Source organism: Patagioenas fasciata, chromosome 3, assembly GCF_037038585.1.
Source record: "Patagioenas fasciata isolate bPatFas1 chromosome 3, bPatFas1.hap1, whole genome shotgun sequence".
Lineage (NCBI taxonomy): Eukaryota > Metazoa > Chordata > Aves > Columbiformes > Columbidae > Patagioenas > Patagioenas fasciata.
This window is the reverse complement of record NC_092522.1, coordinates 73,340,723-73,365,712: the sequence shown is the minus strand read 5'-3', so window position 1 is coordinate 73,365,712 and position 24,990 is coordinate 73,340,723. Positions and strand designations below refer to the sequence as shown.

Sequence of the window (24,990 nt, the reverse complement as noted above, 5' to 3'; positions counted from 1 at the left end):
ACGGGGAACTCACACAGCAGTACCACACAATGACAATGTCCAGATGATCCACATCTGGCACGACCAGCATCAAGCCAGAGATGTCAGCATGGCCAGACCTGCTCCAGTTTGGGCAGAGCTGCTTGTGCGCTCCCCGTGGTGCCTGCAGCGTGCTCTGGGGTCAGGGAGCAGGGGCATTAGCTGGGGATGCTGCTGGGTATCAGTATCAGATGCGTATCAATGCCATGATTACTCCAAAAATTGGAATATACTCCTACAGGTAGCTGAGATTTAACTGACCTTTAGTAGCAGGTAAAGAGTTTCAGATTACATCTTAAAAAACAGAAGTGGAAAGACCTCAATTGCTTAACATGTGCCCACAAGAATGACAAACAATTTAATATCAGGAACTTTTATGTTCAGAGTAATAGCCACAAAGCTAGAACAAAGAGTATTTTGCCCTCCTTCAACTGCCAGCTAAACTCAGGTTATATTAACCTGACTTTTCAAGCTCTAGTAAGAGAGTTTTTAATTAGAAGCAATATTGTTCCAGCTTAAATATAGAAACCTATTTAGTGGTTTCAATATGTGGATGTTCAAGGCCTATTTGCTCGGAATTACACTGGGATCCTGTACAACACTGAAAGGGATTATCCCAGGTATAGTAGCCAAAATAGCAAAGTCACCTTTGTCATTCGTTCTTTCTAATAATGGCTCTCTTCAGTTTATTTTTTCCCCTCAGACATATTTATGATGAATTTTTATTTATTTGTGTGTCATAAATCGACTTGTACATCTGGTGCATCTCATGGTATAGCCAAGTACGGTACAGTAAATTTTTGCAGAAAGAAAAAACCACATATATGTTTCTGTGAATATATAAATCAATACATTTGCTGGTCAAAATAAGGTAATGAAGAAAATTCTTTCCACACAAATAAAACATGACATCTAAAATTTCACTTTCCAAAAGCCACTTAGAGTAAAGGCTTTTATTAATGAAAAAATAAATGATCAAGAGAGAATATAAAACTCCAGAATAATCACATTACCATAAAGAAGCTCCAGACTATCCCACAGTCCATTCATATGACACAGATCTCAAGATTTCTGCGACAACAATTCAAGAGTCAGAATTACAGTACAGATATTTTGAGAAAGGTTACGTAATTTGAAGGCAAGTTATGGTTGGAGTCAGAAAACTGTTTCAAGTGGATTGCATATGATTGCTTGGTGAAACTTGAAGCAAGAAAACCAGGAGAACCATTTGCTCGGAAATCCCTTCATAATCCATGTTATTTCTGACTTCTCAGTTTATCAGTTGTGTGGATCCTACTCAGAGTTAGTTATGGATTTGTGACCTTCATCCAGCACAGAATTCAGTCTCCCCAAGGGTTAAAACTTTAAGGGACACTCAGAAACAGCTGATAGAGAACATAATTATCTCTCAGTAGATCTGCTTAAGAGGAGAGAGGGACAGCAACCCCAGCAGGAGCACATGAGATTTCCCCTCCTGACCCTACACAACCACATTTGTTCACCTTGGCCTGTTGAACCCAAACCTATGCTTTGCTCTTTCAGCACAAGAGAGGCCTCCTCAGCCTTCCACAACATACGGTGCCACCAACTCATCAGCTCACCTTGGTATCCCTGCCCTGAAACACTGAAGTATTAACAGGAGAGCAGCTCTGATGACCCCCCCAAGCAATGGGCACACAAGGACCTCAAGTTTCTGTAAAAGCATCTGCTGTGAGGCCTGAAGCCCTATATTTTGCCATATGTAAAGGGGTTAGATATTTTATGGAATGTAGTTAGAGGTGCCATACATATTCATTTTAGATGTGTTTTTAAGGACAAAAAGCACACACATGTTTAACCATGGAAGTGGCAGCAAGGCTCAGTAACTGCTGTACCTTACAGGCTGTGTTAATCCTTCCTCATTAAAAAGATTATATGCAAACTCAGAAAGAGGTCTGTTACAATAATTGCTTCTGGACAAAAAGGTAACAATTTGGTATTTGAATTAAATATTTGAGGTACAGAAATAATGCTTTACTTTCAAATATTTCTACTGTCATATATTTTTTCAATTCTATTGTATTTCTTTCATAGATTAACAACCCAATTTCTTTCAAAATAAAATTGCCTGCTTCATGGAAATGTCAAAAATAATGGTTGTCAAAACATAAACATATCCGATACGAAGCAGTAAGGAAATATTGTTCCACATATGGATATGCAAGGAAAATGTAATTCACTCCTGATAAAGACAGTGCTCTGAACACCAACAATAGAACACAGTGAAGCTGGGTATTCCAACTTCCTTCTTGTCCAGAATGAATCTTTTCCAATATAGTAAACAATTTTCTTATTAAGCAACTAGGAAAAGATAATTAAAAAAATATTTTTAAACCATCATGCAGTTTTGGAACAAGTCTTGAGATGAAGATGTACTTCTCATTTACAAGATAATTTCAACAGGTTATTACTAATGCATGCTAGTGATTCTCCTTCCCCTCTTAAAGTTTAAAAAAGAAAGTCAGCTATGGACACTGTCCAATTTTATCTCTAGGGCTAATTTAACATGGCTAAACAAATGACTGGTAAATCACTATCTATTAGGTAGAACAGTATAGGCAATAACGACAAGACACAATAAATAGCAACTTCATGCAGCAAAGTTATGCTCTTTCAGCAAGGGTAAAATGGTGAAGATCAGTAAAGGAACCACTGTATTTTCCAATTTGCAGCTTTAAAGGTTAAAAATAATACAAAAAGTGGGTGCTGTAATTATTGCACAGTGTCCACTGTATTTTTCTTTTGCAGAAACTTCCAATACTGAACAAGAAATAAATATTGTACAGAGTAAGGTTTTTTGAATAATAAAAGTAAATAAACAATAAAAACTTCTACTTAATATCTTTATTGCTGACATAAATTTCAACTTTTTGCCAAGCCCTAATCTCTCCCCACTATCACTTGGTAAAGTCATTTTTTGGTCAGGAAAAGTATGACAGCTGTTAATGAGACACACAAAGTAAAGGCAGAAATGACAGAGCAGAAAAATGAGAAAACATTAGATGTAATAAAGGAAAACATGTGCAGCAAAATTTCCCATCAAATGGCTATCTTCAGAGGCTTGAGGACCTTTGCTGGCCTCTCCCCATGGATGCTCAGCCAGCAGTGATGAAGGCTCACTTACACAAGGCACTCTGGCGGGATCAGAGCTGGCAGAAGCCATCACGGTCCCACACCGGCACCCACCCTTCAACCCACATTCCCACACCTGGCTGAAATTCTCACCTGTTAAAAGTCTACAAACCACTCCCAAGACCTCCACTGCTCTACCATTTCTAGATTGTGTACTTTTAAGGAAAAGGGACTGTGGAGTTATTTCCCTGCCATATCAGCTGTTCCTTTATCAGGTGACGCAATGAGTGAGCCACACTGTAATCAATCCCTTCTTTTAAATTGAGGATTCAGAGGAGAGCGTTGTGACTACCTTTAAACAGCAACTAAACCACTAAAAATTGCGCTGACATTTAACTCGGCAGGATACTACACTACAAGAAAGAAGACTACCATTAGTGCAGCATTGTGATTCAGGAAAGAAAATTATAATTGAAACATGTCAGAAATACATGATCAGTATGTAACACTATAAAGTGATCAGGTAGGACATTAAATGCTTTCTCGAGCATTTCTCTCTTACCTAAGTTTTTGCCAGAAGACAGATTTTGGATGCAAGAGAATACTTCTTTTTAAACTCAAAGTATTATTAGTATTTTTTCTAAATGTTTATGTAAGATCTCTAATGAACTTGTATGATATTGATACTCTCTTTGTGAAGGTCTTGTGTAAGAAAGTCTCCTCAATGGAATATACACAGACATCTTCACACTCTGCAGTCCTACTCATCAAAATTAGCACTAAAACCAATTAGACACTTACTATAATCATATAATAGATTATACAAAAGATAGAGTTACTACATTTTCTATTAAGATCTCTGTTTACATTAGTAGGCTGTAGATTGTTAGTTAAACTAAGCTCAATGCAGCACCTTCATTGTCCTTTGAGTTACCAATCTCAAGTGCCTTATACAAACACAAGCGTCACACCAAACCCTGTCACCATTGCCCCAAGCCAGCAATACTTCCAACAACATTTGAGTACGCAGAAACATGTAAACAAGAAATCCACTTCTCTGTCTATTCCTTCCGCAGACAGCACACATAGCAAGTCAGGGAGCAAAAAATCATTTTCCCTCTCCATTAGATGTTCTTCATTATTTTTAAAATATATATACATTTTTGGTCTTCATAGGAGAGAACAAACTGACTGGGGAGCTTCCCCCACCACACCATCACTGCACAAGCTGCCTTTGCACAGCACTGTACCTGTACAGGTCGTGATTCCCAAAACCAAGTCATCCACTTCCTCAGGAACTACAGTCTGTGTCTTTCATTCTCGTAGGACTGCCAGCACTATTACCAAAAAAGGTAAGGAAAGTAACCACATTCACATATACAGTACTTCAGTCAGCAGTTTTCCTACAGTAATTGTTTGTCTAATAAAAATTTCTTTATTTCTCTCAAATGCGACCTTAATTCAGTGAGGTACTCTTGCTTAGAAAAGCAGTTTGGGTACAGATTTTGTTTTGGTTCTGCTTACTTTGTGCCATTGGTGCAAATGTAGAGGCTTTGGGTGTGAATTAGGACATCGAGACAAACTTTGGATGAAAATGAAGTTGTGAATTTAATGAACCAAGTTTTCCAAATAACCATCTAATTTAAAGCAGTTACTTGCATTTGCTACACAACCTTGTGTCATGCAGATATCAAAAGTGTATTTTGTAATTTTTTTTAAATGGCTTTAGAGAAAAAGTATTTTTCTTTTAAAAGAGATTGTTAAAAGATATACATTCAGAACTCTGTTGCTTCTGTTAGAAGACCCAATCCCACAATCAATCAGACTTTGCAGACTCTTGTCTCTATTATCAAATCTCATTAGGGAAAACAGTGTTCCAACAGAGAAATTAGGATCTGTCAGCAAAGATGCAACCACAGGGCTCAGACCAGAGCTGTCATTTGGTGAGCACTGGCTTTCATTACAGTGTAAGAATGTTATCTCCTCTGGATAAACAAAAACGTTTCCTCTAGCTGGAATGACAAATCCCTTGGAAAATGTTAGATTGCCCCATCATAGAGTTAATTGCTGTTGCTAATCAGGAAGAAAACACAGGGAACAAAGAAGTATCTTAGAATTGCATATGAGGCACGTATAATTTAAAAAGAGCATAACATGCCACGTTATAATAAATGAAAGAACAGCCAGAATTCTGCCTTAAAACGTCCTCCATCCAAGGGAAACCAGAAGTTAAAATTTAACACCAGCGGAAACAATCCTATTTTTTATTTTTTTTCTATTGACAAAGACATTTTCTTCACATTTCTAATTCTGTCAAATTAAGTGTTTTTCATTTTTGTTTTATATTTACAAATAGAAACTGACAAGCCAGTAAGTGAGATTTATTGCTTTCTTTCCTGTACCTGACTGCCCTTCCCAGCAGGGTAAGGAATGAATATTTCAGTGCAAAAGCAAGAAACGAGAGCAGAAAAATGAACAGGGACAGGCTCTTTACTGCTCTTCAGAGCACTGAATAGAAATCCTTTCAGTGTAACAAATGTTGATTTAGGTTTAAAGCGATCCGCTAACAAAAGAGGACTCTCTTAGAAAAACTTGTTCCAATATCTTCTTCCCTGAAAGACAATCCAGGATTTTTGCTCTGTTCGCATTTGTTTTATTTTTACAATGAAAGATGTTACAAAAGTTGTGGCACTCCACCTGACATATCTGAGACAGGGTAAGCTGAATTCTTTCACCACCTTCAAAAGCAAGTGATATGACACTTAGGTGTCTTATTATTTGAAATAATTTCCTATAACATATTTTCAGTGTTTATGACACCTGGATAAGTTATCCAGCTGCTGGCATTAATTCAGCAGCAGTTACTGGTTTTGCAATTATGGTAACTTTGACAGTAGCAGATGCTTTTGAGTTTAATTTCAGTCAGTCCTCACTCCTGGTTGAGTCAACACAGTTATGAATTATCTATGCTACAAGGTGAGGTGACATTTTATAACACTTCTGGAAATCAGTGTTGCCATGAGTCACATCAGTGTGGTAGCCAGTACCAACAGAAGGAGCCCAATGGACTTCATTTGGAACGTTCAGAGCTGTAGTAATAATTATTGTGCACCCAGATCCAGCAGTGCCAGGAGCATGTTTTGAGCACCTCCCCAGGAAACAGACTGTGTCCAAGACCAACTTGCTGCTCTGGGCCAGCCCTGGCCCTGCTGGACCTCAGAGGAGCACACGAAAAATTCAAAACCAACGCATGAGCTCATCTCCAGCCAAGGGCTGTACTCAACCTCATGTCTTCCTACCAGGATACAGAAGAGGACAGTGCACTAAAAATGAACAACACCACTCAAGGCTACACCTACAATGGTCAAAGACAAGCCAGAGCTAATCAACACAACTACTCCAGAGTCAGCATCATGCTTATCAGAACTCGGACATTTGGGAGGGCTTTCTGGTTTGCAAGCATAGAATCAGACCCAAAGCACCTTTCCCCATCTGTACTACATTGCCCAGAGCTAGTAAGCTTACCCAGCCCCCCAGATCACAGAGTCACTGATGGCTGAATGGACGGGGAATGGCTCTCCTGGGGCTACACCACCCTGGAGCCCAGAGGCTTGGCTGCAAGCAGGAAGTTGCTCTGCAGAGGCAAGGGGATGCTTCTGTGTTAAACACCCTAAAACAGGAGTGTCAAACTCCACATCAGCCTCGTGGTTGCCTTCAAAAGGCCAAATGAAATTTAAGGACTGTATAAATGTAGTTGCCCTAAAGCTCCCACACTGCCGGTGCTGCCCCAGCCCAACCCCCTGACAGGGGCATCCCAGGCATGGTCAGCCACGGCAGAGAAAAGCTGACCATGAGCTGGGAATGTAATTCAGCACCGTTTCTGTAAAAGCACAGTGAAGGAAAAAATCCGTGCTTTAGCTCCTTTACAAAGATCAGTTTGTCACACCTTCACACAAGAATTTTGACTGGGCAGAGCAGCATTTTATTCTATTGAGAACTGAAACGAGGCCCCTCCTCCCCGGCGATGAGCAAACCGCAACCGGTGGGGTTTCCATCCCAGCAGGATGCCGGCAGAGGGAGCACAAGTTCAGCTGTTACATAGCACAACCAAGGGGCATCTTGGGTTTAGGAGATGTCAGAAATCCCAGGAAAAAAGGACTAATTAAAAAAAAAACCAAAAACAACAAAACCAAAACTTCGGTAAATAATCTCAGGTGCTCTCTCACTAAAATTCTCAAAGCAGCACTAGTTTTCATACAAATCTCTCCCTCACACATATAAACAATATCACAGCTGTACAAAGCAGGAGAAACATTACATTCAAAAATAATGACAACCTGCAGCCACCCCCACAATCCTGCTTAGCATCTACTGTCATACAGTGCTGGGCATGTAACATGTTAAAAGACAAATGTTTTTCAGTGGAGAGGGCCTGAAAAATATAGGTCCTGTAGTAAAAGGGGACTTTCTATTCCAATCTAAGGCTGAAACAGCCACAGGGTATTATTTATAATGAGCTCTTCAGTACGGGAATTCAAAAGCTTGTATATGACACATTTGTGAGAGCTGCAGGCACCAGAGGGCTCTAACATTGTGAAAGCTCTTGGTACCCAAGATGATGTGGTGATTCAGGAAGGTACACATAAGTTTCCACCAGCTTTTGAAAACCATGACTGTAGAAGTATGCAAATAACCTCACTGGAGAGATGCAGGCAGCTGGTGGTGTCTGAGAGCAATAACTCTGTCTCACCTGTAAACTGTTAGAGCAGCAGGTGTCTTTTTCACAACATGAAAAATGAGTAAGCTTTTAGATTTGTACTGCCATTCCCAGAATACTCCAGAATGTTGGTGACCAGCTTGTAGAAGCAAATCCACTTTAAAAAGATGCTTATTATAAAAATTAAGACTACATTTCTGAAAACAAAACAAAACAAAACAACCAACCCTTCTTTTATTCAATTAGCCTTTTTTGTTTCACTGATGGGAAGAAAATTAATTTTCTTTTCTAGCTGATTGTTGTACCAAAGAAGTCACATAGTACCATCAAGGTCCCCTCCCTGTAGAAAAGACTGTACAGAACTTAATCAAATGGAAGTAACTGGATTAGTGAGAGATTTCCAGATTTAATCCAAATGTACATAGCAACAAGCACAAACCCCCTCAAGTTAGCAGCAGTAGCTAACTCATGTAATTACTTCAGTTGCTTTTTAACTAAAGAATTTCTAACTAGATCCACTGTGTTTCAAAATCTTATTCTATGATGGCCTGTAATGAATATTACAAACTAGCAGAAAGAAGGCAAGACATGAAACAAAGAAATACTAATATACACACCTGACTTGCACTTTAAAATTGGAGTGAAGGAAGAAATTGCTAAATAACTGCAGAACTGAAAAATCATAAAGGAAGAGTTTGTTCCAGTTATATTTAGTTATTTCCTCTTGTGCTATTCATGTGTATTTTAAGATTGTTCACATAGATATAAACTCCAAGAACTGTTTAACAGGAAGAACCTTTAGACCACAAAAGTAGCTGCTAATTTATCTACTAATGTCAAGAAAGCATTAGTTTTTTAAAAGCTTATGTGTCTTTCTACAATTAGAAGCTTATCTACAATCCATTAGTACCTGGAACACCCATTAACTGACCATTTAATAATATCTCTGTCATGATAATTCAAGAAAAGTTGGTCATTAATGTAGTAAACAAACTTTAACGATTACCTGTAATAAAAGAAATTTGTTATGAAAAAAAAGCTTTTGAGAATTCCTCACCCCAAACTCAGAGCAGCCTTAATTGTTCAAGAGGAGCGATACACGGCATGCACAATGAGTAATGAGTTGGATTTGCTGCATATGTGCAGATCAACTGCATGCTGGCAGCTGGCGCCTGAGACCCAGACCACAGGTGACAAGTGTCACAGCTACAAAAGCTGCCCTCACATCTTAGAGATTCTAAAATCCCACACCACCCTAAGCAAATAAATTATGAAACAGCTTGGTGTCAGTAAATCACTGTCTAAGATTTGGGATGCCAGTCTTGTGTCCTGTCAGCAACTGAAAGCCTGGAGTACCAGGTCTCCAGTCAAAAGAAGCACGTGTTTCTAGCAAGGGCAGATACCAAGCTAGCAGGCATTAAAAATGTCAGCAGCCCATGACAGAAGAGCTAGTGGAAGTTTTAAATATCTGTTTTCACCTGTTATCCACATAACTGGAACAGGATATTAACCCACTATGGTATGTCCTGCTCTGAACAACAGGCAGTGCTGTAAGAGGCACCATACAACTGAAAGATGAACAGACACCACCATCACTGAAAACCTTCTTCCCACAACCCCTCCACCCCTAACAAAAAAAAACAAAAAAACAAAAAAAACCCAAAAAACAAACAAACAAAAAACCCACAAAAACCAAACCAAACCAAAAAACAACAAACCTCAGACCTGCAGAAGTTCGACATTCAAACACTTGGATGCTGTTGCGAGACACTGTCAGCCCTAGAGGCAACTTGTAGACTAACACCAGGAAAGGATGTCAAGAGCACAAAATAGGTCATGTATTTAGTGCTCAGGTCTTCTACAGTTAAGGAAAACGATACATATATTTGAAAATCTATCGGATGTTAAGTAAATACAAATGGAATTAAAAATATGATATATACAATGGGAACTCATTACATTGTGAAGCAATACAGAAAACATCTGTATGTCATCTTAGAGGTTTGTGTTTTTCCTGATTAAGGAAACAGCTGCCTTAGTAAAATTACTCATATCCACTGGTAACGAAGAGTATCTTTTAGCACAATTCCTCTGTTAAGCCACAAGCATCTGCTTCCTAATTTCCTTTTTATTTAATCTTGTGTACGCAGTCCAAGTGCTGTAACAACAAATTTAAATAGCTGCCTCATTTTACATCTTGCAAGCTATCATATCTACACAAAGAATAGTGTTTTGCATATGAAACTCTCCTTTCAAGTAGGTGACCATGGAGAGGTGATTTGCAACACCATCTGTGTAAAAGGAGGGGGTGGGGTGGAGGAGGCTAATAAACTTTGCATGGTGAATCAATAAGTACATCCTTAACGTAGTATAAAGTGCAAACAGAAGATTCATTCCTGGCCTTGTAAATTCAGCTGTATCTTTTAATTCCAATACCATTAAGTGCATCAGAGTGATGCCTTCACTCAAAAGTACAGTCCTAGACCACACTGGCAGTCACAGATAAGGTTAAAATCATTCTGTGTAGGTAAAGGATGTTCTATTTGCTTTTTTAACATTAACAGCAAATGGAGAGCTGTTTGTTTCAACCAGTGTTACATGATACTTTTAAGTTTGTTCCAGCTGTTAATGGAGTGAGTTTTAAAGGATGCTTATCAAATATACAAGTATAAAAACAGGAACAGGATACCAAGAATGCCTACTTCAATTGTTCTGCTAATTTTTATTCTAACTTTATTTATTCATTTTAATACTTTACTCCAACATCAGAATAATAGCTTAATGAAACAACTCTCAACAGTTGGAATCAAAAGGGTCCTTGGACAAAAAGTTCCATGGCTCAGCATCTCCCACATCCTGCCATCTTCCTTGAACGGACCAAACGGGTACCTGGAGAGCAAACTTGGTCAGCTCACCAAGCCAATGGGAAATACCTAATCTGTATTTTTGTTCTGGTCCCCCTCAAAAAGATGGTCTTCCTGAATCACCACGTAGTCTCCATCTGACACCATCATAGGTATTTTAAATCAGGTATTTATGACCCTCAGAGGACAGTCCTCAAATGGTTAAAATTTATGCTGACAATGTTCTCACATCAGGTAGGACAGAGTAGGTCTTTTTCAGCCAACTCAGGGTTTGTTCCTCTTGGAAAGAGTTACACCTGTTATTGTAAAGCAATTGTTGTGGGTCTGCATGCAAAGTGCTCCAGACAGCCAAGAGGCTGTGTTTTCATTAAGCTCTGACTGCAAGTTCACAGAGTCAGAGAAGAGTTGAGGTTGGAAGGGACTTGTGGAAGGACCTCTGGAACTCATCTGGTCCAGCCCACCTGCTCCAGCAGGGCCACTTAGAGCCAGCTGCCCAGGATCATATCCAGATGGCTTCTGTGTATCTCTAAGGATGGAGACTCCACGATCTCTCTGGGCAGCCTGTGCCAGTGCTCAGTCACCCTCAGCATTTGGGCATGTACAGGGCAGTATCATAGTGTAGTCCTAAGTGACTTTTGTCCTACAGCTTCAGTAGATGCTGGAACAAACTATTTATCAAGAAGAGTCTCCTCTTCTAAAGTAGCGGTGGTTTGCTTTAGAACAAAGCAAGCAGTAAACTAATACTAAAAAAAAAGAACAACTAATAACTAGTGAATTACATGCAATGCAGGTGACAAAAGGATTAGGGCAAGGAACAGAGCAGGATGAGAAATCCAAATGGACAGGTTTGAATACTGAAGTTTTAAAAATAAGTCATCATGTTGGGCACATAATTACAGAGTTCCAGGCTTTACACAGTCTTCATTAAACAGAAAAAGCTTAAGGGGTATCATCTGCATTGAAGTTTACTCATGTTCTTTACCAGAGATCCTCTCTTCCTCTTCACACACAGGCAATTCCACTGACCATTAATTTGATGTGTTCATCAATACAAGAAGAATAAATTAAAAACTACTCTCTCAGAGTGTTTCTTCCATTCTTTAAATGTATATCAAATATAATGAGTATTTGCTGAAAATTAATGTTGTGTTTTAAGGTTGTCCCATGTTTAAGCAGTAAAGCACTTCTTTTAATCCTTACACTAGGATTTAAGCCAACAGAAATTTCCTTATTTTGAGATCTTGGATACTGGAAACATCACAAATATCTTAAAAAAAATAAAACTATCACAAGTACAAAGACAGTACCAACTGTCCCTCTGTTAGATTTATAGCATGGATCACTTAGGAACAAGCCATTTGATCATAAAATTCTCTCATCAGCCTTTCTCTGCCATTAGCAGCTACAGACTACTTCTGTTTCACTTTTATATATATAGAAAAGGAACCAAGAGTTTTATCCATTCTGGCCCTAATGTTTCAGTGGTTTCTCAGATTACAAGTAAATGTTAATAACTGTCACAACCACTAACATAGTAGAAACTACTTCTTTCATTTGTTTTTGTAAATTCCATTAAAAACAATGGGATCAAGAGGTGCCATTTGGGAAAATTCAGCTTGGATTTGCAACTATGCAAACACCTTAGCTTGACTCCATGACAAGGTGAGTTTTGTAACACTAGGAGTTGCATTGGTGATGATTTCTATGAAGTTATTTTTCAGGGGAGAGGAACATGATCAAATTTAGCACACTCCACAGGTTCCTTCCTCCACAAGACCTCTGACACAGCATCCAACTGATTATTTATATAAGTAATGTAACAAGAAAATTTATTTTGCATAGCAGGAAAAGAGGATGACGGTTTCTTAGCTCAGTGCTTTCTTATTGTTGAGATTTCTCTGAAAGACAATAGTCACTGAATTGTCTGATGAATAACAGGCACATTCAAAATAAGCCTAGATGAAGTACTTCTGTATTTTCCTTAAGTTCAGCATAAGAAACGTGACCTCTCTCATAGTTCTTTTCATGTCAGCCAAACAGGAGGCTTCAAGAGAGAACTATGATTTAAGAAGCTGCGTTTATATTGTAAGTTAAATCATCAAGCAGACTGATTCAATTCCTTTGTTTACTGTGAGACTATTTCTCTTACCGGACAAGCCATAAAACTGAAGTGACGAAAATATAAGGAGGCAAGCAGACATTTCCAATTCTTAAGAGTCAGAAACAAGTGCTCTGACTGAAAAGCAGTGCTGCCAGCAAGTCATAAATTTATGAGCAATTCAACTGCTTCTCTGAATTCCCTGCAGTTAAACTTCAAAATGATCCCTATAGATAAATAGACATAAGATGTTACCTCTGAAGACTAACATCATTTTTTAATGCAGTGTATATTTGGATAAAATAATGGTTAGAAGTATTAAAAAAGATTTCAGGTATGCATATTAGCATATATAGGTATCGTTATATTGCTTTCCATCCCCCCTCTTGAAGCAAGTGGAAAGAAAAGAAGACATGACAGTCATAAAAATTCTCTCGGTTTTTATCAAAACTCACGACATGGCTTTAGTGTTTTATTCTACTCTTTGACTGAACACTCCACACAGCCATTCCTAGAGGGAATACTTCGTAGGTTTCACTATATTATTTTTACATTTGATAGTATGTAAATCAAGACATTACAGTACCTTAACTGTAATTTCAAGTTGGAAATAGATCTAAAGTAGTCTTAAAAGTATGATTTAGAAAAGGGGCAGCTTAGCACCCGCTCCACCAATGACTTCTATTGCCAACTGTCACAGGTCATCAACAAAAAACTGGTTAAGCCAAGAGGAGTTCCTCGCTATCTCAGTAAATCTTTACTTTTGGCCTAGGGTCAGTTAATAAGCATATTAATTTAACACACAACCTTCAAGCAAATCTGAAAGGCTGGTGGCATTTAACATCTGAGTATGTGTGCCCAGACATGCTGAACACCATCCCCACAGTCTCCTGCACCAGTGTGGCAATGTTTGCCCAGAGAATCTCAGCAATTACTGAGCTTGCCAGGAATCAGGAAGATTATTTGTTCTTCCCTCTAGAATGTAAATGAAAATAAAAGCAACTCTGGAGAGAAAGGACTGAGCAGAGACTGAATGATGTTTGTAAGAGATACCCTACAACCAGCAAATGCTGATGAGAAGGTTTGGGTTATTCACTGTTTTTGCATGATAAAAGGAAAAAGATTGAAATTGTCTGTATATTATGAATAGCGTTTTTTTAAGAACAAGTTGGGAAAAATAGCATCCTTTAAGAAACGGCATTGTGAGCTGCTGACTTTGTTCTGCAGCTGTTGGTTTGAAGAAAACAAAAAAGAGTTTTCAAAGAAAAACGGAAGAGAATGAATTTCACAGCATATCCTTTTCACATGATGATCCTGAGGATCTACTGGACTGTAAAATTATCTAGTCATGCTTGCAAAAATTAAGGACAACTTGCCCCTCAAGGGACAACATGACTTTATATCACTAAACTGGACTGAACCAGCTTCCAAAAACAACTAGTGTGGTTATTTTGCTTAGACTGCAAAAGCAGATGACTGCCTAAAGGCTGAAGAAAAGAAACAAACCAGACACATCCAGTTCTTCAGATTAGCTAGTCGCAGAGCCCTTCTGGTGGTTCAATGCATCTGAATTGTAAGAAACTATGGAACTGGCCCTTGATACCAGAAGGAAGATTGCTTTTTGTTAATTCAAGGTTGACTCCACTCCAGTAACACTGCTGCTGGAACCATCTTCCTTGTTTGCTCTGGAGTTTTGTCAGTTTTACATAGGGTTGGGGTTTTTTTGATGTTACAATATTAACGTTTGAGCCTTCATGTAGCTGAATGACAAGAATCACTTCATACTGTACTGTCTGAATTAGCTACTATTGGAAGGAAATATCAAGGTCAGGCAGGTTAACATAAGCAACCAAAGGTGCTTCAGTGCAGAATATCAGAAGTGAACACATCAAGAAAAGTCCAAATTTGTCAGAATATCCTATCACTTCTTGACCTCTCTTACATCTTAGGCTTTACTGGAAAGTTAAACTGTAAGATAGCTGACCAGATAACACCTGTGGGAATACGAAAGTATAACACCTGTTGACAAAAGACTTGCAATCTAAACAGCTAGGAAACTGAACCTGATGTTGAAATACACCCTAAACTAACTTTCCCTGGGGAAAGCAAATAAGATTTATATAAATGACTGGCACTATGTATTACTCCTCATTTTCACCTTTCAAATCTTCAAGCGATTTTGTTCATCCTCTTCTCAGTCTTTAGCTTAAGAAAATTTTGCAGTTTTCCCATTTCTGTGTGCTTAGCCCTATGCAACACAGCACTTACATTCACTGACTTGAGGAAAACCAACTATTTGTCTTTCAAATGCTTCATGACAGCTCTGTTTAGGAGCAATCACCTGCCAAAGACCCAAATTCCCCTTGGCATCTGTTGTGCTGGAAGTGGCACAGGTTTTTTCATGCAAACATCTTTTCCAAATTCCTTCTCAATCATTTGCACATCAGGTGCAAATCCAGTCTGCGTATGGCAGAGGGAAGCTTTTGGCAGAGGAGAGGCAGGAACTGCACTCATTTATCAACCACAACATTTATCAACATTATTCAACTGTTGCATTTTTACAAACAAATGGCACACAAATAGCATGTGGATTCCCACCACTTCCAAAGGACCTGGTAAAAAGCTCCCTCCTTGTCTTTCCTTTCAAATCTTTCAGATTTCTATTGTTGGAAAAGCACAAACAATAGATCCTGCCAAAAAAAAAATACACAGGCCAATTAGCACTCTCCATATATTGACCCCAAGAGTTCACACTAACTTAAAGCCAGTAAACCTAGTTTGTATCTGTTTCAAATTTGATCTGCTGAGCAAGATGTATTGCTAAATCCTAAGCAGACTAAGAGGATATCTGTTTCTTCTGCAGCAAAGATGCCATTATCTGTACCTATTGCTGGAGGCGTGAAGGGCATGCAAGAATAGCAATGATTTCAGGCATTCAATTTTTGCAATGATTTTCAGTTAGCTTGAAGCAGCAGGACTTGTATGTGGCACAAAATGGTGCTTTGTAACAAATCTCTAATGTGATCCTTCAGACAGCAAACTGAAGGAGGAACTTTCCCAACTTCATTATGAATTTCTATTCACTTCATCTGTATTTAAAAGACTTAGAATTAATTAATGCTTACATATTTTTTAGTAGAAATAATTTAAATTTTTGCAAAAAGATACAAAAGTAGAAGGATTCTCTGCTGAAGTCAGATTTGGGAACCTTAGTAGTTCCCAACAAAATTAAAAACACAGGAAACTTCCACTGGATGGTTTATGATTTATCTTTTCTAAGCTAATAAGGAGAGGATGTTATCATCTACTTAACTTACAACTTAATGAAAAGTAACCTCTGGATCAGACTCAGTCTATGGAGACAGAACAGATTGGAATCTTAAAAAAACTAGCTAAATGTTGTGAAAGATTTAGACAAAGAAATGAAGCATTACTCCATGCTGACAGTAAAATGCAGGTACACACTGTTTTCACCTGTACTTTTTTGGGAAAAAAATCAACATGATGATTCAGTAACATTTATTAGTTATCAACTAATTGAGCTTTTATGTCACATCCACAGAGAGAATATACTTTCCCAAATATTTTATATAGCCTAGATTTAAAGGAGAGTAAATTAATTCTGATCTATTCCTACTGTCAGCACTGAGATATTTTTATGTTGCTTTCATTTGTAGAAATAAGTGAAATTCTTGGCTGTGAAATTATATGTAAGAATTATTCTTTAGATATGGATAGTATATTTGCAACAATCTCAACATTGCTTGCAAATGGCTCCACAGAACCACATATTTAACCATATATTGTACATTTTCTACTAACTTTGCAGAACAGGATAATCTCACTAACTCTTTGGGCAATATGTTTCTACTCCCTTTTTATTCTGCTTTATTATCGCAATTGCATTTGGTGCTGCTAAACGATAGAACTGAATACTGAGATAAATGAGATAAATGTCTTGGAGACTGAATTCCTTTGCAGGTGCATGGTGACTCTGTACAGATTGTTAATAGCATATAATTTCTTCTGTATGGTGTATTAACCCACATGCAAAGAATTCTTCTTTCAGGTATATCTAGAGCCGCTGCTGAAAAGGAAAGCACCCACACTAGTATTTCTGGTAGGCATGCCTTTTCCAACTGTTTCGTAGAACTACAATCAAGTGAAGCTGTAGGAGCTGGTTGAGAGCCAAATCCTCAGAACAAACAAACCAGCTCCCTCTCAGCTGCATGAATTCTGTTTAATAATACAGCTCATGAGCTCGTGTCAAAGACACCAGCTGTTACAATCACAATCAGATATTACTTAGTTCTCATTATCATCCATTCTCCTTTCTAACAGTTTACCAGCTTCAGCATCAGACTACAGTAGGCTGGAGGTGAGCAGGGATTTTTGTTAAAATTAATGTAATGAGCAATAAAGCACTTTGATTTAGTTATTTCTAAAGTCAATGCACGAATGCAAAAAATGGTCAAGTAAGCTTGTCACAGGGCAAACCAATTTTTTGTTGTTGTTTTGAAGAAACTCCCCAAACAAACAAACTCCTTTCAGTTATGCAAAAGGAAAACCACCAAAAGTGAAGAATGTGGTTACATACAGGTCAGTGTTCTAAACTCACACTTCTCAGACCAAAATCAGGGCTCTGGCTCCCAGCTTCATAGCAGGCTTAGTTATAGCAGCTACAGCAGACCATCACCATAGCTGCTCTGTCCCCCTGCTGCAGATATTCACCATGATGACAGGCATCTGAAAGAGAAACTGCTGAACTCCAGCAGGTAGCAATTCCCTGAATGAATGTAAATTACCACTATTTTCACTTTACCTTAGTAGAGTAGCCCGAGGGACTCTATTATGAGGCACAAAAATTGCTGTTGATGGCAGGTGATTGTGTGCCTGGTGTAGAGGTGGTAGAGGCTCCACAGGCCTTCATGTACTTAGAGCTGCATACGTATACATGGTATCAGTAACTTCAAAGCAGAGAGGGAAGAGAAGGAAAAACAATAAGCAAAATTTGAAATAAGTGCAATGCTGGAAATCAGGATCTCTGTTACTATTCTTTGAAGTTTCCACAGCATTAGGTATGGGGCCAGCTTGAGAGGCAGAGTTGCACAGAGCAGCTGAGCATGTAGCATCGGGAGAAAGGGGACAGGAACATTAGGAACAAGGAAGCTTTTGGAGTACAGGGAACCTATTGAAGAGAGATGGGTTTCATCAACAGTGACAGTGTAATTGCACTGCAGCAACTTAAGGGACAGAAACAGAAGACTGAAGGGCAGCCTGCTTGGAACAGCAGAGGAAGAGTCTTCATCATCTCAGGAGTCAAGGTTATCTCCAGAATGGGAATCCATAGGGATTCTGTAGTGTATTTTGATGCAGCTAGCACAGAAAGAGAACAGCATTAGATCTATTACAGGTGGTGAAGAGACTGAAATACTAATGGAGATTACAGACTCTGATTGTGGGAAACAGGAGATTTTCAATCCTTCTCTGTCCCTGAGCAGGTTGTTATGTACTACATCAGAGTAGATATAAACCGTGCTTTTATACACTATAACGACAGCTTCTTGCAGAAACTCAAAGTCTATAAGAGAAAAAGTAGCTATTGACTTAGCTTGACATATTACTGTCTAACAGGGGCCACATGCTCCAGTTCAACATGCAGTTATAAACATAAGGTTCACTTTGATCATGTTTAAGTTTGGAAAGAGAATCAAGAAGACCAGCTGAAACTAGCTTAGAAAGGAAGACCCAAATGGGTAAAATGCTTGGAGGTGACCTGAAGGATAAAAAAAGAAGTTCAGAGTCCTAAGACTGTCAAATCAAAAAGCTCAGATGACTTCTATCTTCTTTTGCTATGACTGTAAAGAAGGTAAAGTAAATGTATACTAAGACAAATTAAGGAATACAAAAATGGGTAATGTCTGATAAGTTAAATGAAAAACTGTTAACTCAGACTAAAAGTAATTTTTGAAGAACAAGTTTTTAAAATTAAAAAAACAAAACCAAAACAACCAACCAAAAAAAAAACCCCAACAAACAAAACAAAACAGAGAAACAGGAGGCCTGCTAGAGAGCCAGGAGGAACAATTAAGAGATGTCTGTGTAAAGGAGCACAGTGCTTGAAACAAAGCCATTGCAGAAAAGCTAAATTTGCCCCAGTGTTCACTTTTGAAGAGCCTAGGCAGGTTCCCATGCAAGGACATTCTTAAAAGGACAAGCCTAATGCACTGTCCCTACAGTGAGGCAGGACTAGGTGACCTCTTGAGGTCACTTCTAAGCTGAATGACTCCAGGATTTTATGAAATACAGAAGCTAAAAAAAATCATAAACCGATAAAAATGAGACAAATCATCAAGATCATTTCAGAGCCCTAAAGGAACTAAAACATGACACCACTGAAGTACTGATGTATCACTTAAAGTGGCAGCAGATGGATGGTAGGTGGCAAATAGGACCCAAATCTGAAAACAGGGCTGCAGAAAACTACAGGCAATTGCAGTCTGCTAGCTTCTACCAAACATGGAATTCTACTGCCAGTCCGTGGAGATGCTCAAGGAGGAGTTAAGTGGCATTCACATAGAAGTGATCAAGCTGATACAGTATGCCTGGAGTTTCAAACAGCATTAGAGATCAAGCTTCCAAGACATAAAAGGAAAAGTCCTCTTGTTAATTACTGTCAAGTTAAGTGAAAGGAAGCAGGAGATAAAACACACGGTCAATTATCACAGTGGTGAGATAAGATCCCCAAGGCATCTATACTGGAGCTTACATTCCTGATTTGCAGAAACGGGCCAATACCTTTGTATAGGTGACAAACTTCATCCTCCTCCTATTCAAGATTGCTAAATGATGCATTATATGGTTTTGATTTATGGAATTTAAATATGATTTATGGAGGGAGACCTCTACAAGAGAGGGGAGACAGATAAAAATAGCTTCCACTGAATTCTGGAGAATGTCTTTGCATTATATGAAGTCAGCAATGTTTTGTGGTCAGCCTGGCAAAAACAGCTCTAAATCAATAGCACCTGTATCATTATTTCACATCTGCTCCTCATTAGTAAGACAGCACTACCACCACTGATGGATGGTTGTTTTAAGTGGGCAATGATTAGGTCTGAAGTCAGACAGGAGGCCAAGATCATCAAGTGAGGTTGAACAGTGGTACTGTAACTCCTATTCTAAATGCAAATATAGACTAACCACGTGATGTGTTATCACTTTTATTTCCTCTTTTTTTTTTTTTCTTTTTCACTTCTAATTAACAGTTGGTAGAGAGTAATAGATGAAACTCAGAAACTCCAGCATTTATCATCATGAAGAACAGTTTGTTGTTGGTTTTTTGTTTGGTTGTTTTTTTGGTTTTGGTTTTGTTTTTGTTTTTTGTTTGGTTTGGTTTTTGGTTGTGTGTGTGTGGTTTGTTTTTGTTTTTTTTTTTTTTAATCTCTTTATCCTGAGAGGGATAGATTTGTTTTCCTTCTCACTGCTAGAGTGTAAAAAAAAAACTTAAATTATCACATTTCTACCTCACAGCATGGAGAGAAATGGCAATACGAACATCCTCATCAACTTTATTTTGTCTTCATCTGGTGAAGACAACTATCTTAAGTCCTAGAAAAGAGAAGGTTATATTATGTAGGAAGAACAGCTGCTGAAAATATGATAGCTCTGGGGAAAAAAATAAATTACTCATCCCATTCAAAACATGGAAAAGCTTCAAAGGAATCTGGGAACTTACCAGCTGGATTTGAAACTCACATATTCCTTATTCACTTCAGAGCATCTTGTATTTACTTCTTTGCTACTCATACAAACAGCCTATTTAATGTATCTCCAGACTGTGGAACCAACTTTCATGTAAACCAGTTCCCTAATTAAATACCTTTAGCAGTACCTATAAGAACCAGCTATCAGTAAACCAGAAGGGCTAGTCAGATCAGTCTTTAGGCTTGTGTATTCTTTAAAAGCAGCACCACACATTGACCTGACCATGACTTTCAGCATCAGGATCACTGTTACTCCCAACAGTGCAGATGACAGTGCTCAGAAATAATGTTTGTCATACCCATGAATTCCAAGAAAGGTCTTAGCTGCTGCTGGAGGACACAGTGTTGTCCTCTTCCAAAAGTTAACAAATTATCTCCTTCTATGACTACATTTGGAAGTGTGCCTTAAGGAAAGGGAAAAAAACCAAAATCATCTGGGGAGGTCTGTGAATGGGGGATTTGTTCCATGCAAAACTCCCAACCCTTGGTATACCAGAATTTTATATCAGACTAGGAGGTACCACAAAGCATTTGTAAAACCAATCTCTCCCTTACTAGACACCTTATTTTCCTGTACAAAACCAAAAAACATCACATACCAAGTTGCTTAGAAAAGGAATCACATGTCTACTAATGAATTCAGGTTTAATTTAAACAAAATGATCCAAGAAAGTTTGTAAATAAATCTGTCCTGTTCCTATGGGTTAAACTTACCATATTACAGGCTTGCCAGATGCTTTCATACAAATACAGGAAAAAAAAAAAAGTCAATACTAGCACTGCTTTAAAGAAGCCAGGTTTATTTTTAATAATGCATCATAGCCACTGACTCATGGAAAAACACCAAGGAAACATTCACATGTAATATTACTATGAGGGACTACAATCAAAAAGGTGCAGTCCTTCAAAAATTACCTTGAAATCAAGTTCTATGGTATTTGTAGCTATTTTACAAATGAAGTTGATATTTGACCAGAATTATTTCTAGCTTATGTTTAAATAGCAATCATAAAATACTAAAAAATGTGACTTAAAGTGTATGACACTGCACTTATAGACATCTTTTTTTAATTCTAGTAAGGCAGAAATTCTAGGAAGTTTAACATAATGCATCTCATAGCTATACTTGCAAGTAAGCACCACACAGTTATCAAGAAGCAAAGTATTCAATTTGTTCATTTTTAAAATTATTCAAATTGGTGCCTTTATCTAAATGAACGTAAGCAGGATGTTTTAGGAAGTACTCAGTAAGATAGGACATTCTTTAATCATGATTAGTTAAGACTTACAAATGATTATAGAACATACAATATCTTGTAGCTTTGGATCATTAACCATGGAAATGTAATTCAGAAGTACAAACAATAATTATTTTCGTCACTCCTCTAACTGAAACACAGCTTTCTTTAATTAAGATCTTGATAAGTGAGTAGAGCTAACATAAGATTTTTAAATAGTTAATCTGATAAAGAATAAAATGCGTTTTTAAATTGAGAGGGCCTAATCCTCCAAACAGCCTGCATACAGGTTGTTCCACTTTCTTAGGAACACCCCCTAATATAATGGACTAAAAGATGATGACAGATATATTTTCTATGGGGCCCTCAGTCCTTTCCCACCAGCAGCACCGGTGAAGGACAGACCCACACAATGTGGGAAACCTCACACTACTGCAAGGATGCTCCATCCTCAGGGTGGCTGCATCCTGCCCCTCCGGCTGGTTATTGGTTCTGTGTTTGAATTTAGGAGACAAATTGGGAAGTTTCCTCAAATTTCATAAAGGCAGAGTATTTTTAAGAGATCCCCAAGGAAGCACGGTGGCTTGCACTCTCAAAGGCACTAGGGGCAACTGTTTAGGAATACCATTGTCTCTCAGACAGCAGAGGTCTATCAAATAGCACGGACACTGTTTTCCCCAGCCTGCAAGAAGTCCAGACCTTTCTTAATCATACACATCATCTTCACGTTGAGGGGCCCATTTTACTTTCGTTAATGAGTCCATTCATTTTTAGAATGGACATTAGCATCCAGTATCACCAATATTCCACAGCAATGAGTTCTACTTAATTATATACTGCGTGAAATACCATTTAAATGTTTCCTCATTCACAGAATCACAGAATCGACTGGGCTGGAAAAGACCTCAGAGATCATACAGTCCAACCCTTGGTCCAACTTCAGTCCATTTACTAGATCATGGCACTAAGTGTCATGTCCAATCTCAGTTTAAAAACCTCCCGGGACAGTGAGTCCACCACCTCCCTGGGCAGGCCATTCCAATGCCTGACCACTCTCTCTGTAAAGAATTTCTTTCTAATATCCAGCTTCCATTTGTACAATAGAATTTTACTTAAACACCAGTGTTGCTACCAGTCTAGTCCAGGGGATGGTGGTAAAACTTCCTCTCTCAAGATGAAGAAGTGGTTGAGAAGCAATGACTACATGTTGTTTAGGAGAAACTATATGCACTGACTGAAAGTGAGACCACACATTAACAGACACAAGATATAAACCATCAACATACATATGAAATCAACAGCACTGATGACAAATGGTTCAAGCATTTCTTGGCAGACAACTGCCACTTGATGTTATGGCTCATGTGCAGTCCTCTACCAGCTCACTGTCTGCCAAGAAGCATCCTCTGCTTCTGTCAGAACCAGTTAATTAAAATGCAGCAATAGGTTATACTGGAAAAGTTCACTCCTGTTTGCAAGAAGTAGATCTGCAGTGAAAGATACAACTATTTAATTGCAGAAGGAAGAGCTTTCAATTCTAGACACCCTTAGATATGCTTATTTCTGGTTGCTGAGTTACTGTAGGAGGACAAGCGATTTCCTTCAAGAGTCAGAGATTAAATGCTAAGTAAAACAATATTTAGTAAAGATCAAGAAGCCAGAAACCAAGCACCTCTCAATTTTTTTCATTACTGTTAAGTGCGAATTTGAAATGGGTATAAGTGTATTTTTTTCCAGAAAAGTATAAGGCAGTTAAAATATGAAAAACTGTATATTTTAAAACATTACTGTCTTCTCAATGCCACCTACACTCAGGACAGGACCACAGTAAATAAACAGGTAAGTCTACTTAAAATGTAAAAACGTCAGAGGAACATTGTCTCCTTATAACTGCTTTGTCAGGCTAATGACCCAATAGTACCTGCTAAGACAGCTTTAACATGATGATAAATTTTAACAAAAACCAACATGCACACTACAGAATTTAATTTAAAGTGACAGGTTCAAAACAGAGCTTTCCACAGTATTTGGGAAATTTCCATATGAAAGAAAATTATACATCTTCAAGGGTTTGTGGGGTTTCCACCAGTATTTGCTTTGGATTTAAAGAAATCCAACAATAAATTCAACTTACAGTTAAAGAGTATTAACTTACATTAAGACTACAATAAAATACTAGTATAATCTGGAGACAGGAATAAGAATTTAAATGAGTAAGATTAAGTACTTTCAAAGTGCCTAGCTAAAAATTTGAAATATCACAGTACCCGTGACTTAGCATAGCCTTCTGCAAATATATTACACAAATGATTGCATTAGTCAAAGCTCTTAGATTACATTGCTTCTTCATCCTTGCCAGAAACCACGACAGACAATAGAAATTAATGGGCTATTACTGCTTTAAAGACATTCACATGTGTTGGTTTACCAGTTATCTTTTTGCTCTTAACATGTATTTTCCATGTGAGTTGAAGATTCAGCTCAGGAAGGTCCACAGAAATATAGTTTAAAGGAGTTAAAGAATATGCTCCAAAACAGTTTGTGAAGCAGGTACACAATACACCAAATCTACTACTACCATGGCACAGGAACTCCATAATTATACACTCTAGCACGAAGCCCAGTAAAAATGTCTGGGTATGGTTGCAACTCAGGAAAAAAAAAATTATTTAACACTTTAAGATTTCTATAAAGCAACAGTAAGAGAAGCAAGAAAATCCTTTGGACAGGTTTCTGCTGTACAAGCCATTTTCAAAGTTCTAAACCACTTTAATCCTGCTAAATAAAATTACTAAACTAAAAGTTAACTATTTATCTAGATTATGATATTTCAGATAAACCATGTGGAAATACCTTACCTCTTCTCCTGAGAGATAGTAAGCTGAAAGTAGTCCACCAACAAACCGAATGTTCACTTCAAATACCGAAATTTCAGCATTCTGTTGAAATACACAAACATAGTTTTATTCCCTGCTACTTTTCTATACACTTTTGCTTGTTTTTGTCTTTTTTTATATACATGCAGGTATTAAGCTACAACAACTCTAAATGGTAAAACACAGATGTAAGGAAAGCCAACATCAGTGAACTTTAGAGCATTTTAAAGTATTTCCTATCTTCTTCATGTTAACAAAATATCTTCTCCATTACCCTTATCCTGTTTAACTTCTCATTCCTT

At 38.0% G+C, this 24,990-nt stretch overlaps 1 protein-coding gene across 2 annotated transcripts in view; it reads right to left on the bottom strand.

Moving 5' to 3' along the window:
• Nucleotides 1-24,990, bottom strand: part of MAN1A1 (mannosidase alpha class 1A member 1) — a 146,694-nt gene that overhangs the window by 61,956 nt on the left and 59,748 nt on the right. For both annotated transcript variants that reach the window (XM_065835052.2, XM_071806598.1), the window contains exon 4: nucleotides 24,671-24,751. In XM_065835052.2, coding sequence (XP_065691124.1) covers nucleotides 24,671-24,751 — 81 coding nt within the window. The remainder of the gene's footprint in view (nucleotides 1-24,670; nucleotides 24,752-24,990) is intronic.